The sequence below is a fragment of the Crocodylus porosus genome, unplaced genomic scaffold (assembly GCF_001723895.1).
Source record: "Crocodylus porosus isolate Cpor-Errol unplaced genomic scaffold, CroPor_comp1, whole genome shotgun sequence".
Classification (NCBI taxonomy): Eukaryota; Metazoa; Chordata; order Crocodylia; family Crocodylidae; genus Crocodylus; species Crocodylus porosus.
Window position 1 is genome coordinate 63,442,866 of NW_017728947.1, and position 14,725 is coordinate 63,457,590.

Here is a 14,725-nt window from a genome sequence, read left to right on the forward strand (position 1 = left end):
GGGGGAGGGGTGCTGGAGAAGCATGGGGGGTGCCCCCCTGGATCTGTGCATGGGGTGAGGGTGGGCTAACTCTGTGGGCTGGGGGTGGCAGTAGTGCTGCACTTGGGTCAGGCGGTGGTGGCACTGAGAAGGGTGCTACAGTGAATTCTGCAGTGGCGAGAGCCCACCCCGCAGCCCCACTTCCAGCACCGCCACCGCCCACACCTGTCCAATCCCCTCCACCAGGAAGAGCCCAGTGTCAGCCCCCATTCCCAGTGACAGACCGCTCTTACCCCGCACACAGATCCAGGGGGCACATGCTCGCTGTGCCTCCCCCAGGGGTGTGCACAGTGGCAGTAGCTGCCTCCCCTCACTCCAGATAAGCCATTCGCAGCTCCATTCTGTGTCCCACCTCCGGCTGGGCAGCATCTGCCCCAACCCCATTTCCCCCTCACCATGGGTGCCTCAATCTCTCCACCCTACGCTCCCAATAGATTTACCAACCAGAGACTGCTCTCCAAGCTGCACACTGGCAATCGGATGGGTATCAGCTGATGCGGCTCATTAATAACTGGCCATCAGTATCAGCACCAAAAAAATCTATTGGTACATCCCTAGAGCCTACTGATCTACTTAAAAGAGTTTGCAGGATTAGATAACACAGAAGAAATAAAAATGTAAACTTGTATTGCAGATCTTCAGTTTATTTGGGGGGAAAATAGCAATTCTTGTTGACACTTGCTTAAAAACCAGAGCTGCTTACAATTTCTTTCAATGGAGAAATATCTTTTTAAAATCATCTCGAGCATCTGACCTGGATTTTTTGTTTGTTTGACAACTGATGAAATGGAAGTTGTACATGGTTTTTTCTCCCTCTTTTTCCCCTATACCGAGATGAGCATGATACTTCCACATGCACATATCCCCACTATTATCATTCATATAATAAGTAACCAGAAGTTGAAATGACTTTATCCCCAAGGGAGTGTACACAGAATATCTTTTACAAGAAACCAAACCCATGTTTGTCCCTTGTAAAAATTATTTAAAGAAATGGAATGAAGCTATAGCTTTGAACATGCTAAAAGTTAAGGGTAACAATTTAGGTCCACTATATTGGTTTAACTAATTTTAAGAACAAGTACTATTTCAAAAGTAGCTCGATAGCTATTATCTTTGCCTTCAAAGTCATCAACCTACTAATGTAGTTGCTTGAGAATTCTGATACAAGTTTAGATCCTAATACTTCATTTCACAATTATTAAAATAGTGATGGTTGAACTTAATGGTTTGATTCAAGCCAGCCTATACTTTCTATAGCCAGAGTTGATGTTAAATGTCTGTATCCACACCACTGTATTTCCCTTTACTATCTCTGTGCTCAGGTTTTAGAGAGACTTTTTGGAATTCAGTAGATCATCCCTAGTAGTAGTAGTAGTAGTAGTAGTAGTAGTAGTAGTAGTAGTAGTAGTAAAGTATTAGTCTTCACTTTCCAAAGGGGAATTGTAGATAACACCAATATCTTAGCCAAAATCCTGCTTCATGACATAATTCCATTTATTGACATGAAAACCTATTTCAAAAGTCACTCAATAGTTATTACCTTTGCCTTCAAAGGCATCAACTTACTAAGGTAACTCAAGTGTATATGTAACACTTGATACCAAGATAGCTTTGACAAAAAGGAAATGATATAACACTAAGGCTATTCTGCATTATCAAGACATCTGCCTTTGAAATACCCTTCAATTAAAACTCCGAGTGCAAACATTTTCTTTTTATTAGTCCATAGAAGACTCCAGGTTTCACGCTCTGTAGGTTAGATTTTGAGACTATCAACTGAAGTAAAAAAACAAAAACATTTTCCTTAGAGACTTATGAGTCTATCCTGTCTATTGCTGTGGATAGGTTCATTGAGTTGATAGTCATGGTTAGTATACAGGGAGAAAGTTTAATATAAAGAATAAAGTTATAGCAAAATACAAATACTAGTAGTGGAAAAAAACTTTTTATGAGCAGAGTGCCTTCTTCCAAATAGAACTCTTTCATCTCTACCTTTTTCTTAATAATACCTACATCTAAAAATATTAGCATGTGATAAAAGTGTGCTTTTAAAACTTAAATTAAAATACATCCCGCACAAAACTGAAGTTTATAATGATATTGTGTATTATTAAAAATAAAAAAATTACTAATATTGCATGAAGATAAAAAGATTTGAAGGCTCATTGACAGGAATGCAGATGTTAAACCAGGTGCAACTTTCCTATTGTGATTATATATTATGAAAGTCTCCAATTATCTGATTACATGATATATACACATATATACATATACCTATACACACACACTTTAAAATGAATATGGTTTGTTTGTGAGGGAAGAGATAGAGTGACTTTCTAAATTGGTAGAGGATTTCCTGTTGCCCAGCAAAGCTGAGGCTATTTCAGTGTTTTTCAGGTCGTTAGCGTGGTTTACAGTCGTTATTTCTTGGAGGCACAGTTCTGGCAACAAGGAACTAACATTTTTTATTTTGTTCCCATGGCCAGTAGAGGAGGAGATGACAAAGTCCAAGCAAAAGGCAAGGAGAATAACCACATGGGGAAGATCAAGAATCTGCATTGTGTCGTAGGGAATTGAGAAAGTCGTCCATTTGTCATAATGGAAATGATGAGGGCAAGATTTTTAGATACAGAAATGAAAAGAAAAGAATATTAGGCATGTTTTGGAAAATGTGAAAAGATATCTTGGATATGCTGAACAAGGCAAATGAGAGATTCAGACGCATCTGAGCAACAGAGCAAAGGATAATGCTCTCAACATTAAGAAAAATCTGCATAGTATGATTTGGATGGAAAAGTTAAGAGTTGAATTCCATTTTGTCCAGGTTAAGCTTACATAAAAGTGACACTGAGACATTCCAGTACAGTTATTATAGATATGCTGAAACAGGGGTCAACTCACAAGCCCAGACAACAGAGATAAACATCCATTAGCCAAGAGATGGCAAGTGAGGCTGCATGAGTAGATGAGATTGTCCTATTAAATCACATATAGAAAAAAAAGATTTAAATAAACATCCCAAACGGAGCGACAAGAGGAGGCAGACCTATTAACAGATGTTCTGTAGGATCTGTCAAATGTAGACGAAAAATAAGAACAGTATCACAAAAGCTCAGGGAGGATGAGATGGCAGCATGACAGCAGCTGAGAATGGCTCTGACACTTAAACAAGTATCAACTGAAACCCTAGCGAGGTTAATTTAAGTGAATTAGGGTGGAAGCCAGGCCGAAAAGATGAAATTAACGAAGAAGCTGAGGGAAGCTATATGCAATGAAGTCAAAGGAAGATTCATTTGGTACCTTATATCCCATGACTAATTGAAAGATTGTATGGAAATGATAGGAGGTAAAATGGAAACTGGATAAGTGTGTAGCATGGGTTTCTGAAAACAAAAATAAATTTCAGGATTCCTATCTAGTAAACTAAAGACTTGAAAAAGCTCAACAGGTATTTTCAACCTAGAAAACAGATTTGAACACGGGGTTGGGCAAAATACGGCCCGGGAGCCAGATCCAGCCCGCCAAACATTTTCATTTGGCCTGCCATGCTCCCTAGCAAATTGTGGCTGCCCAGCCCTTCTGTCCACGAAGGTGAGAGCGAGGCACCCACATAAGCTTTTCTGCAATAAGCTTGCAGATGGTAAGATTGTGAATGATGGCCAGCATAGCTTTGTTGCAGGCAGGTCCTGCCTTACCAACCTCATCTCTTTTTATGACCAGGTAACTCGCCACCAGGACACAAGACAGCAGGTTGATATTGTATAGTTAGACTTTCAAAAGGCCTCTGATGTCCTCGTGAGAAAATTGGAGGATTGTAGGCTTAACTCTGAGATAGTCAGGTGGCTGAGAAACTAGCTGCAGAATAGGACCCAGAGAGTCATAGTGAATGGATCTGTGTCATCTTGGCGAGAAATGGGCAGCGGTGTCCCACGGGGGCTGATGCTCGGTCCAGTACATTTCAACATCTTTATTAATGATTTGAATATTGGGGTGAAGAGCTCACTGGCCAAGTATGCAGATGACACCAAGTTATGGGGAAGTATGGTCACACTTGAAGATAGGCTTCAGTTACAGGTGGACCTGAATAGCATAGCGAATTGGGTGGATTGGAATCTAGTGTAGTTCAAATGTTGAGAAATGTAAAGTGCTCCACCTTGGGACAAGCAACTCCTAATTGGTTTGGCAGCACCAAACTGACTAGAACCATGAATGAAAGGGACCTGGGGATAATAACAGACTACAGTACGAATATGAGCCAGCAGTGCGATACTGTAGCCAGTAGGGCAAATAATACTCTGATGTGCATCAATCAATGCATCTCCAGAAAAGTCAAGGAGGCGATTCTTCCACTCTGCTCAGCACTGGTGAGACTGCAGCTTGAGTACTGTGCCCAGTTTTGGGCACCACACTTTAACAAGGACGTGGACAAGTTTGAGACAGTCTAAAGAAGAGCCACCCGTATGATCAGTCTTAAAAAACAAGCCATACGAGGAAAGGTTGAGGAATATTGACTCTTCAGCCTGAAGAAACGAAGGCTGAGAGGAGACCTGGTAGCAGCTTACCGCTACAATAGGGGAGTACATCAAGGGCTTGGTGAGCAACTGTTCACCAGGGCACCCAAGGGGAAAACCAGGAATAATGGCCACAAACTCCTGGAAGATCAATTCAGGCTCAACATTAGGAAAAACTTCTTCATAGTCAGGGTGTCCAGAAGGTAGAATAAGCTCCCTCCAGAGCTGGTGCAATCATCTACCCTGGAAATCTTCAAGAGGACCCTAGACAGTCACATTGCTGGTGTCACCTGACCTCCAGTTATCTTTCCTGCTTGGTGCAGGGAGCTGGACCCGATGATCTTCTGAGGTCCCTTCCGGCCTTACAACCTATGTACATCCCCTCCCGCCCCCCAAACATATCCTATTGCCTGGGTCCAACCTTTGTGGGTGGAAGGGCCCCGCCCAGCCAGTGTATAGTTTTCCAGGCAGGGCTGCACCTACCACTGTTGCAGCCCTCAGTGACCTGCTGCTGCTGGCTTGGGGCAGCAGGCAGAGAAGCACCAGGGGCAGGGCTGCAGCTGGGAAGGAGCACAGAGCGTGGGGCTGGGGCTGGCAGCAGCATGGAGCCTGGGATCAGGGAAGCTGGGATGGGCAGTGTGTGGGTGTGAGGGAGGGTAGGGGGGACTCTCCCTCACACCCACTCCCTGTTCCCACTCCCCCCCCCACACACACCCACCCACCCACATCCTACCACATCCACACCCCTTGTACCCACCATACCCACATAAACAGTGGTGGCACAGCTGCTATGCTGAGCCACCCATGACACAGTGCCCATCCAAAACCACCCATCAGGTGTCTTCCCTGGGGCACCTATGCCCAGCTGACCCCCTTCCTGGAGCACACTCAGAGGCCTAGGGTAATTACTGCCAACACCCAGGTTCTGGTCTGTTTGGGCACTGTTCAGCCCAGGGTACCCAGACCCTGCAGCCCACCATGGTATTTTGCAGTGCTTCTTTTAACCTGAAGCATTCAAAAGTGGCCTCCTGTACTGGAGGAAAGTAAGAAAGCCAAGCCCACTTCAGCTAGCTGAGCAAAGGGATCTGGAAGGCTGGTCCCTTTTCCCTCAAGAATCCACAGCTAGGCGTGCTGTAACAGACAGCATTTATTAACATGAGAGGAAGAGACTGTAAAAAGGGGTACAGGATGGAGGAAAGTTAAAAGAAAAATGCCTTGAGCAGAACAGAATGGACTTTTTGGCCCTTTTAACATGTGGCTAAAGATATATAACCCCAAAATATTGGCTAAATTTCAGGTAAGTTACTCGCATATACAGCCCAAGACTGAGTGCGCTCCGGAGGCTTTTTGCTTGTTTCAGTGTCCCAAAATAATTCCCTTCCTTCCCAAAACATGCCTGCTCCCGACGAAGGAAAGAGTGAGCTCAACGCTCCCTCAGGAATTTCTGTCTCCTGGTCATGTAGATGACCAAGTTAAAATCAGATAGCACATAGGTGAAAGGGGAGAGGGGTGCAGGATGTCCCAAGGCAGGGCAGAGAAAGAAAGGGGATTTCTACAGAGAGAGAGGGGGATTTTTTCCACCCCCACCATACATACCCCTACACCCCCACCATACATAGACACCCACACACACCCTACACATACCACATAATATACAAACTAAGAATTTATTTTTGAGTTTTTATGGAATCACCTCTATATACACTACGCAAACACAAATCATGATAAAAATATTTTTGTAATAAAATTAAAATATGTTATAGTAGGTGTTTGACTTTTAGTGTACGATTTTGTTTTTCCTCCCCCCCCTCCCCCCCCGATTCCGAGATGGCACCCCCGCCCCTCCAAAAAGCCACTGAACAAGAGTGCTTAATTGTGGTATAAGCTATTGAAAAATTAGATGTTACTAGGAGGACTGGCATTTTTGGAACATCCTTTAAAAATCACTGAATCTTTTCCACTTTTTAGTAGTGCTCTAGACTCATTTCACTGGATAGTCTTTAAGATTCCCCCCTCTCCCCCAAGGCAACAAAAAAGAGCAATAAAAGACTCAGATATGTAGACATACATTTACTTGGTCTACTGGTATATCTTGGGGATCCCCAGGAAGAAAAATCTATACAACATTGTTGGAAAAGTTATGATTTACTACTAAAAAAAAGGTAACATGGGGAAAAGGAACTTGAAAAAAAAATGGAGATTCCAAGATTGGTGCTGCTGTGAGTAAGGTTCAGTGTTTAGGGGAGATGCAGACCTGGCATGAATGCTACTGTGCATACATGAACCACTAAGATACTAATAAATGATCAATTGGTAACGTGATCCTGGCAAATGGAACCTATCACTCAGCAACTGATGTGTCACTCAAGAAATGCTTTATGGATATGCTTTGAAAAAGCATATTTTTACTAGTTTGGTCTACTTTTTTTTATGTTAGTAGTATGTAGCTCAATGTGCAAAGGACCTAATACAGATTTTTTATTGAATAAGTTTTATGATAGCCAGTGTGATTCGAATCCTTACATGGCATCACACTTGATAGAGAATATATAAATAAAGCTCTCTCTCAATTGCCAAAAAGAAAGATGTTTACATACTATTCTTCAAGAATGCATACGAGATGTCAAACATGGTGAGTAAATAACAAACCTAGAAAATATTAGTGCTGTAGAAGAATCCCAAAATATTAACACTAAGAGAAAAGGTAGGATGCTTTGAGTACAAAATTGGAAATGGAAGTGAAACTTCATTACATTAAACCTTGGTAAGGTTTCAGTGTTCATTTCTTGTGGTGGGGAGAAATAAGAGGGAGGAAGAATAGCTAAAACTTTAGCATCAGAAATATTAGAAAGAAACAAGCTTTGACATTAGGGACAATTTCTGCCCAGTTTAATAGAAAGGAACATTTCTGTATCATCAGAAGCTAGTAATTATATGCTAAAATGAGGCAACAGATTCTTGAATCCTTGAAAAGAAACTGGATATTTAGTACTCTGCATCTGGATTTGGCAAATTAAAATAGAACAAGAAAGTAAAGAGAAGAATATTTTTACCATGGTTAAATAGTGCCTTTTGGTTAGGCTGGCTGGAAACAAGTGATCTGTTTTATCAAAACAGAGACTTTTTTTTCCATGGAAGTTTAACTTCATCCAATGTAAAAGGTTTCCATAGGAAAAAATGTAATAAAGAAGCCTTCATGAGTTCTATTTTTGGATTAAAGAACACACTTAGCACATGTCATTGGTCCAACAGATTACAGGCTAGTAGAGATGATAAAAAGGCATGTATCTTTACATGACAATTTCCCAATCTACCTTTGATATTTAGCAAGTTGAAAGACAATGGTCATCCCATCCAAATGCAACTTTTTTTACTGAGCTATTAAAGTTTTGGCAAGTCTTTATAAACCTCCACTTTTAAATGCCATTCTGTAAGAAAGTAATGGCACTTTGTCTACTGAGTGGAAATCAACACAGCAGCAGTGAACACCGATGACGTTGTTGAATGTTTACAACTATGTAGAGAAGTGATATGGTCCAGTAAATGATCAATGCACACCAAATGGTTTTATTTCAAAACTGATGATACTTTCTGTAACACCCTCATATAACTCCATTCAGAGGAGATCAAAATCACATGGGTTAATGAGCAGTATGGATGTGACTTATAAAAAGCACACTTGGAAAACAATTATGGATCTTCATCAGCATTTGCAATTCCATAACTTATTTTAAAAAAAAGAAAAAAGACTGATATAGTAAAGTGGCACTATTAAATCACTGAATACTGAAAATATACTGAGGTATGAAAATCCCTGGGTTAGATAAAAATTCCTACTTCTAACCCAAAGGCTTGAGGAAGGGTACTGTGATATCCAAAAGCTTGCTTATATCTATCCCAGCCATGCAGTTGGTTCAATACGAGATCACCTACAGGAATTCTTGCCAGAAGCAGGCAACGACCCACTTCTCCAGTCTCAAGCATAGGAAGGGAAAAGGCCAAAGCACCCTGCTTTTCTAGTGATATTCAGCCATGATGACTGCAGTAAATTAGAAGAGCTGTGATGTTGCTCAAGCTTATGCACTGGTCAAACACAAGTTGCCTCATAAATGAAAGAAGTACATAAGTTGAATAAACTCACACCTCTTAAATTGTGCACTGAAAGCAGTTTAATTCAGACTGGGTGACTGGGACTCTTATACTTTGCCTTTGTTCTCCGGCAGAAATTATGCTTAAGACATGATTAACCAGTTAACCCCATTTTAAATACTAACATTAATGGTATAATCAAATGGGAAGTAAGCCACAACATTATTTCACAAAGTATGTATAATATTTTCGTGGCTGGTTTCCATCACACGTTAAATGGGATACATGGCACAGTTCCTGCCATGCAGCTCAATGCTGGTTGTATGGTGAGGCTCTGGAACCACCACCCATGTGGTCCTGAGGCTGAGCGCCACAAATCAGCTAATTGCCGGTCTCAGGCCTGCAGATCCCAACAGAATCTTGAACTGGCTCTGGTGCGATTCCTGGGCTGGAACTGCTGAACAGCTGATTGGCTGTCCCAGCCCCAGGACCATACCACACCAAGTCTGACTGACTTCATGATCCTGACTGCTTCCCTTGCACTGGCAAGTAATAATGGCATGATTGGGATCTGATCCCCAACCCCAAATCATCCATCCTGCCATACATGTGTGGGATGGCAAGAGATGCAACTGTTGGGATTGGGGAATAGATGCCATCATGTCATTAAATTAAGGTGTGCCAGGGGCCAGATATATGTCACCAGGGCTCATTACATAAGTATCTGCAACACAGTATTAACAAAAAGTCACAAATTATTCAGAAAGTGCTCTCTCTCATGCAGCAGCTCGCTAATTCAGACAGACACTCCATACAACTGTGCTGAATTTAATAATGCCAAGGAACAAAGATGTTTTGGCTCTGAACAAACAAAAGAAGTTATTGTTTAACAACAGTTATTTTAATTTAGCTCTTTCAGGAGCACAAGGAAAAAAACATCAATGTTTGCTACATGGAAAAGAACAAAATCAGTGAAGAAAGGAATTCGTTTTACAGGCTTCTACATCAGTGCTCTGAAGAACTGAGAGAAAAGGAGGCAGTTCAAAAAATAAGAACAATACTTATTTGTCTTGTTGCTTTCAAGAAAAACAAATTAAAATTGGGGGAAGTAGGAGGTGGAGACAGGAAAGTTATACTATGAAAGTTATAATTCCACTTCCTTATAGGGTAAAATTCTGCAAAATCCTTCAGCTGAGTGATTTCTTATTCTGCTGAGTAAACTAGCTATTTAAAATGATCAATGTCAGCTCTTAATTCAGTGGTAAGCATTATCAGTAATTGCATCAGAAAGAATTCTATGGTAACTAAACAAATTCTTCCCTTGTGCAAACACATAAAACTGTTTTTAGCTACAGAATCCACCAATTACATGCTCTGGCTGCTTGAACTTTTTTGATTCTACTAATGCATAAAAAAAAATAGACAGATAATTGATTCAAGTAGAAAGTGCTGTACTGTACTTTAAGTATTTCAATTTTGATCTACTCACCTCCCAGTATTTTCGATTGGCAGTTGATAAATTCTGGTTTCTTGTCTGTAAGGTACCGCTGACAAGTGTGATGAAGAATCTGAAAGAATGTGCACTTTTCAGAGGCTGTGCTTGCTACCCATTGGTCAAAAGCATTTTCAAATAGTAAATCAAACTCTGGGGAATCCTAAGGAATAAAAAAACAAATTAGTATTAATGATGGTATTTTTAAAAATTGGTAGAAAAAAAATGGAGCATTTAAAAAAGCTATGTAAAATAATTATACAGCTGCTCTAAGGCTTTTGTCTCCCATTGATGCCTACAGAAGCAACATACTTTTCCACAGGAAAATTCCATGGGTAAATTCAAGTTTTCAGCAAAAAAGTGATCTAGAAATGTGTCAGGTGACAATAAGGGTTAATGCACTGCATTAAATAAACAACTTGCTCACTTCCTTCTCCAAGGACTGCGATTTTTAGTTGGATGGCATGTTTTCCATAATGCATCATGGTTTCCCTTTTCTGTGAGGAGAAACAGTGCAACATTGATTATTTGGCAGCAGTATCTTATGAAATATGTGATTCAGCCACAGATCTGGGCTCAAAAGAGAAAATGACATATGGAACAAAACTATAATTCCAGTTACTAGTTTCTGTATCTTATTATGCGCCTCAATAAATTGTACTACTCTGGAATTTCCTTGAACGCCAGTTGATCTACAAACTATAAGCAAACACCACAGACTATGTCAACCACAAAAATACTTCATCAGGTCATTATCAGATTCCTTCCTCCTGTATTCTGGAACATGCCTATTTATACTTATGGCAAACTATGATAATATAAACTTACATACAGCAACAAAACATAATAGGACATACAATAGTGTATTCATGAACAGTGGGGATAAAAGGGGATAAAAAACCTAACACCTCAGCATGTGTTCTGACTATTGACCGAACGTATTTTAACATTAAAAGTTTTACTGGGATGTAGAAGGCTGAAAAGAACAATAGTTTCTGATAGTCAAAAAAGAGAGAAAGAATGTTTTTTATGTCCTACTTGTTTGAATATTTTGAAAGCAAGTGAAACAGCTTGGCAGCTTAGGGGTGAGGGCTTCAAACTATTCCCTCTCCTGGTCCCCTCATTCTCTCTTCCATCTCAGCACCCATTCAGCAGGCTCTAACACCTTCCCTCTATAGCATACATTTAATTTATAATGATTCTATGGATTGTTTTATTTGGTTTTTCAAAAAAAAGAAAAAGAAGATGCCAACATAGATTGACATGAGTTGGTACAAAGGTCATTAAAAATAAATCAACTGAAATGCTGCTTTGGAGAATCAGAATGTATTTTAACAATAAGAGTGCATGATTTTATAATGAACACATTTACTTTATACTGATGCAAGTTAGATCCACAGCTCTCAATTTTGCTTACATTAAATTCTAATCAAGTGTTATAAACAGGGATCCTGGTTTTCTATGATAAAAAAAATGACAGATTCTCCGCTAAAAAAACCAAAGAAATCCTGACCTGGCATGGCTGGGGACAGAAGACCTATGTGGGGATTTCACCACTGATTGCCCTGCGCTTCCCCGACAACATGCCTCCTGTGCATGGGGCTGCAATGAGGGAAGTGGCATGGGGATGTGCCCCTCAAAGCAGCAGCAGGCGCTAGAGGTGTCACCAGGGCAGCACAGGGCGAGCAGCAGTGAGGAATCCCTGTGTGGCTCCTCTGCTGCCTGCCGCACCTGGTCACACCTGTGGGGCTGGGTAGGCCCCAGGGGAGAGAAGTAGTGTTGCAGGGAAAAGTGGTGAACAGCTTCTCCACACAGCTCCACTGGTCCCTGCTTCTCTCCTCCGGGGCCTCCCCAGTCCTGCAAGCACGACCCAGCAGCAGCGGAGCCACATGGGGATCTCCCTGCTGCCGTTTGTCCCGCGCTGACCTGGTGACGTGCCTCCTGCGCATGGGACTGTGCCCCTCAAAGCAGTGGCAGGTGCTGGAGGTACATCATCAGGGCAGTGGGGGGAAAGGGGGTGGAGTAATGGCGAAGAGATCCCCGGATGGCTCTGCTGCTGCCTGCCATGCTGGGTTGTGCCTACAGGGCTGCAGAGGCCCTGGGGGAGAGAAGCACGGTGGCAGAAAACAGTAGCTAGCAGCTTGTCCGCATGGCTCTGCTGCTCCCTGCCACCCTGCTTCTCTCCCCAGCCAGGTAAGCATGACCCAGCCTGGTAAACAGTAGTGGAACTGTGCAGGGATTTCCCTGCCACTGCTTGCCCCGTGCTGCCCTGGCGATGTGCCTCCTGCACACAGGGCTGGAATGAGGGCAGCAGCGTGCGGCTGCACCCCTCAAATCAGTTTCCCACAGCCAGCTTTCACTCCAGTCCTGCCAGTGCCACACTTAACTCAGTTTCTCAGTATGAAAGTGAGCTTGATCCAAGCCTGATCCAAAACTGGGTGAGTAAGAGCCCCAGGCCCCGCCCTTCCCTCTCTCCCTCCCGCTTCAGGCAGGGTTTCTCACCCTTTCTGCAATTAGCTCTTACAGGCTGGAACTCTATCTGCCTGCACAGCTCTTTGCAAAAGCAGGAAAAATGTAGGTTTCTCTACTAAAAGGAAAAATCTGTGTTTTCTCTGATAAAAACAGGAAATTCATGGTTTCCTCTGTTTTTCCATGGGAAATAAAAAACCCGGACCCCTCGTTATAAAATATTTCATCTTAAGCTTCCAGCCTAATTAAGTTTATTGTGCATGAATCTGTTTGGTGCAGACTCACCACAGACAGATATCATATGCTTTACATTGGAGTAAGAAACAACTCAGAAGTTCTGAGAGGAGAAAACCTCAAACACAAATAATTTTACAACTGTAAAAACTGCATCTTTACTGGTTGGGGACAATAAGAGTTTTACACTGTCACTCTTTGACAGTTTTATGAATAGAGGGAGTCTATAAGGAGGAACTGCAGTTAAGATTGATTGGCAGATCCACCATCATAAGCTGTCTTTGAGCCTTGACAATAAAAGGGGGAAAAAACCCTATTAAATAAAATGATTCTTTCCAAAATCGCACAATATACTCACCCTATTTGGGTCTATACCATTGACTTGACGAAGCTGCTCAAGCATCCATTGTGATCTTCTTACAAAGGATGTGGAACCTTCAAACTGTTTGACTTTCGTAATAGATGCCTGAGTCGGTTTCTTGTTAGTCACTGAACACATTAAAAAAAAAAATAGAAAATGTATAAATACATAGACTGGTATGTGAATATTATTAACACACAAGTGCTGTTTGATTCACTACATCACAAGTTGGTTTTCTGGAGCCTTTTCTCATGTGAACGCCAAATAGGAATTGCAGAGAACTGTTTTTGATATATATGTGATGTGACAAGAATCAGCTTCCTTTCTTGAATTACATGTTTAAAAACACTTCTTGCAAGTCCAGATATCTTCAGTTTTCCCAATGTTTTGGAAAATAGGATTTCCCAAAACAGAAGCAAATCCAGAGTTTTATGCCTGGATCACTGAAACAAGTTTTAATGTTGTTCCACCCTTTCACTGTCTTCAGGAGTTTCCCCATGTCCTGCTACGTCTATTCAATCAATGTCTTTCTCTTGTCTTTTTGCAAACATGAAGCAACTGCATCATTTCATCTCCAAAAAATCATCTGCTTTGTCTGAACATTACTATTGACTTTCATTTCAGTAATTCAATTCACAAGCCTAGAGATTCTGCCAATTTCACATACAGACTAAGCTGATAAGATTGTCATATTACCACACCCCCCTCATCTTTCACCACAGTGATGATGGGGCAGCCAGGAGAGCACCTAAAGGTAAGAATCACCTTGCCCCTCCCACTCCAGGTACTTTCCAGAACCTGGGTCTCTCCCATCTGCCCCACGCCCCTCAAGATTCCCCCTCTGACCTCCTGGTCCCAGGCTTCCCTCCCTTTGCTCCTTGGAACTCTCTCTCTATCCTACCCCCTGGGCTCCCCCTCTGCCCCCAAGTTCCCCTTTCCTTCTTGCTCCACAGAGCTGCAGGACATCCAGGAGCTATGGACAGAAGTGGGGGCTGTGGGGAGGGGAAACAGGACTAAGTCAGGATCTGGGGTGAGGGGCAGGCATAGGCCTGATCCATGGGTGTGTGGGGGGACTATGCCCCCCTGTTGACCTGCAATACACCCACCACTGTCCCCCTCATCCCTCTGAGCCCCAGGGCTCCCTCTGTGCCACATGCTCTCTCTCCATCCCTTTTCCCCCCAACCCTTGTGGCTCCCTCCCTGCCCCTCCCCACCCCGTCTCCTGGAATACCTGCAGCTCCTGGCGGTATCCCAGAGGAGCAAGTAGACAATACGAACCTGCATGTCACACTCAGCCAACATTAATTCAGTTTAAAACCTTATTGATAGAATCACAGAACTCAGTACTGAAAACAATGGTCTTTTCCCTTCCTACCCATTTCATTATGTCTATCCAACTGTTTTAGATGTATTCAGTCCTTTCAGTTGCACTCCCTAGGAAAAATCTATACACTGCATATGGCAAACTTGCCAAGGCAACATATTGACTAAAATACTGATATTCAGGTTCTCAAACATTATATACTG

At 42.1% G+C, this 14,725-nt stretch overlaps 1 protein-coding gene across 2 annotated transcripts in view; it reads right to left on the minus strand.

The window, feature by feature from the left end:
• Positions 1-14,725, minus strand: part of STXBP6 (syntaxin binding protein 6) — a 197,803-nt gene that overhangs the window by 68,257 nt on the left and 114,821 nt on the right. The window contains exons 3-4 of one of the 2 annotated variants that reach the window (XM_019552094.1): positions 13,196-13,326; positions 10,132-10,210 (exon numbers count right to left, since the gene is read on the minus strand). In XM_019552094.1, the coding sequence (XP_019407639.1) occupies positions 10,132-10,210; positions 13,196-13,326 (210 nt within the window). Of the gene's footprint in view, positions 1-10,131; positions 10,298-13,195; positions 13,327-14,725 lie in introns of both variants that reach the window. The other variant, XM_019552093.1, reaches the window with a different exon arrangement.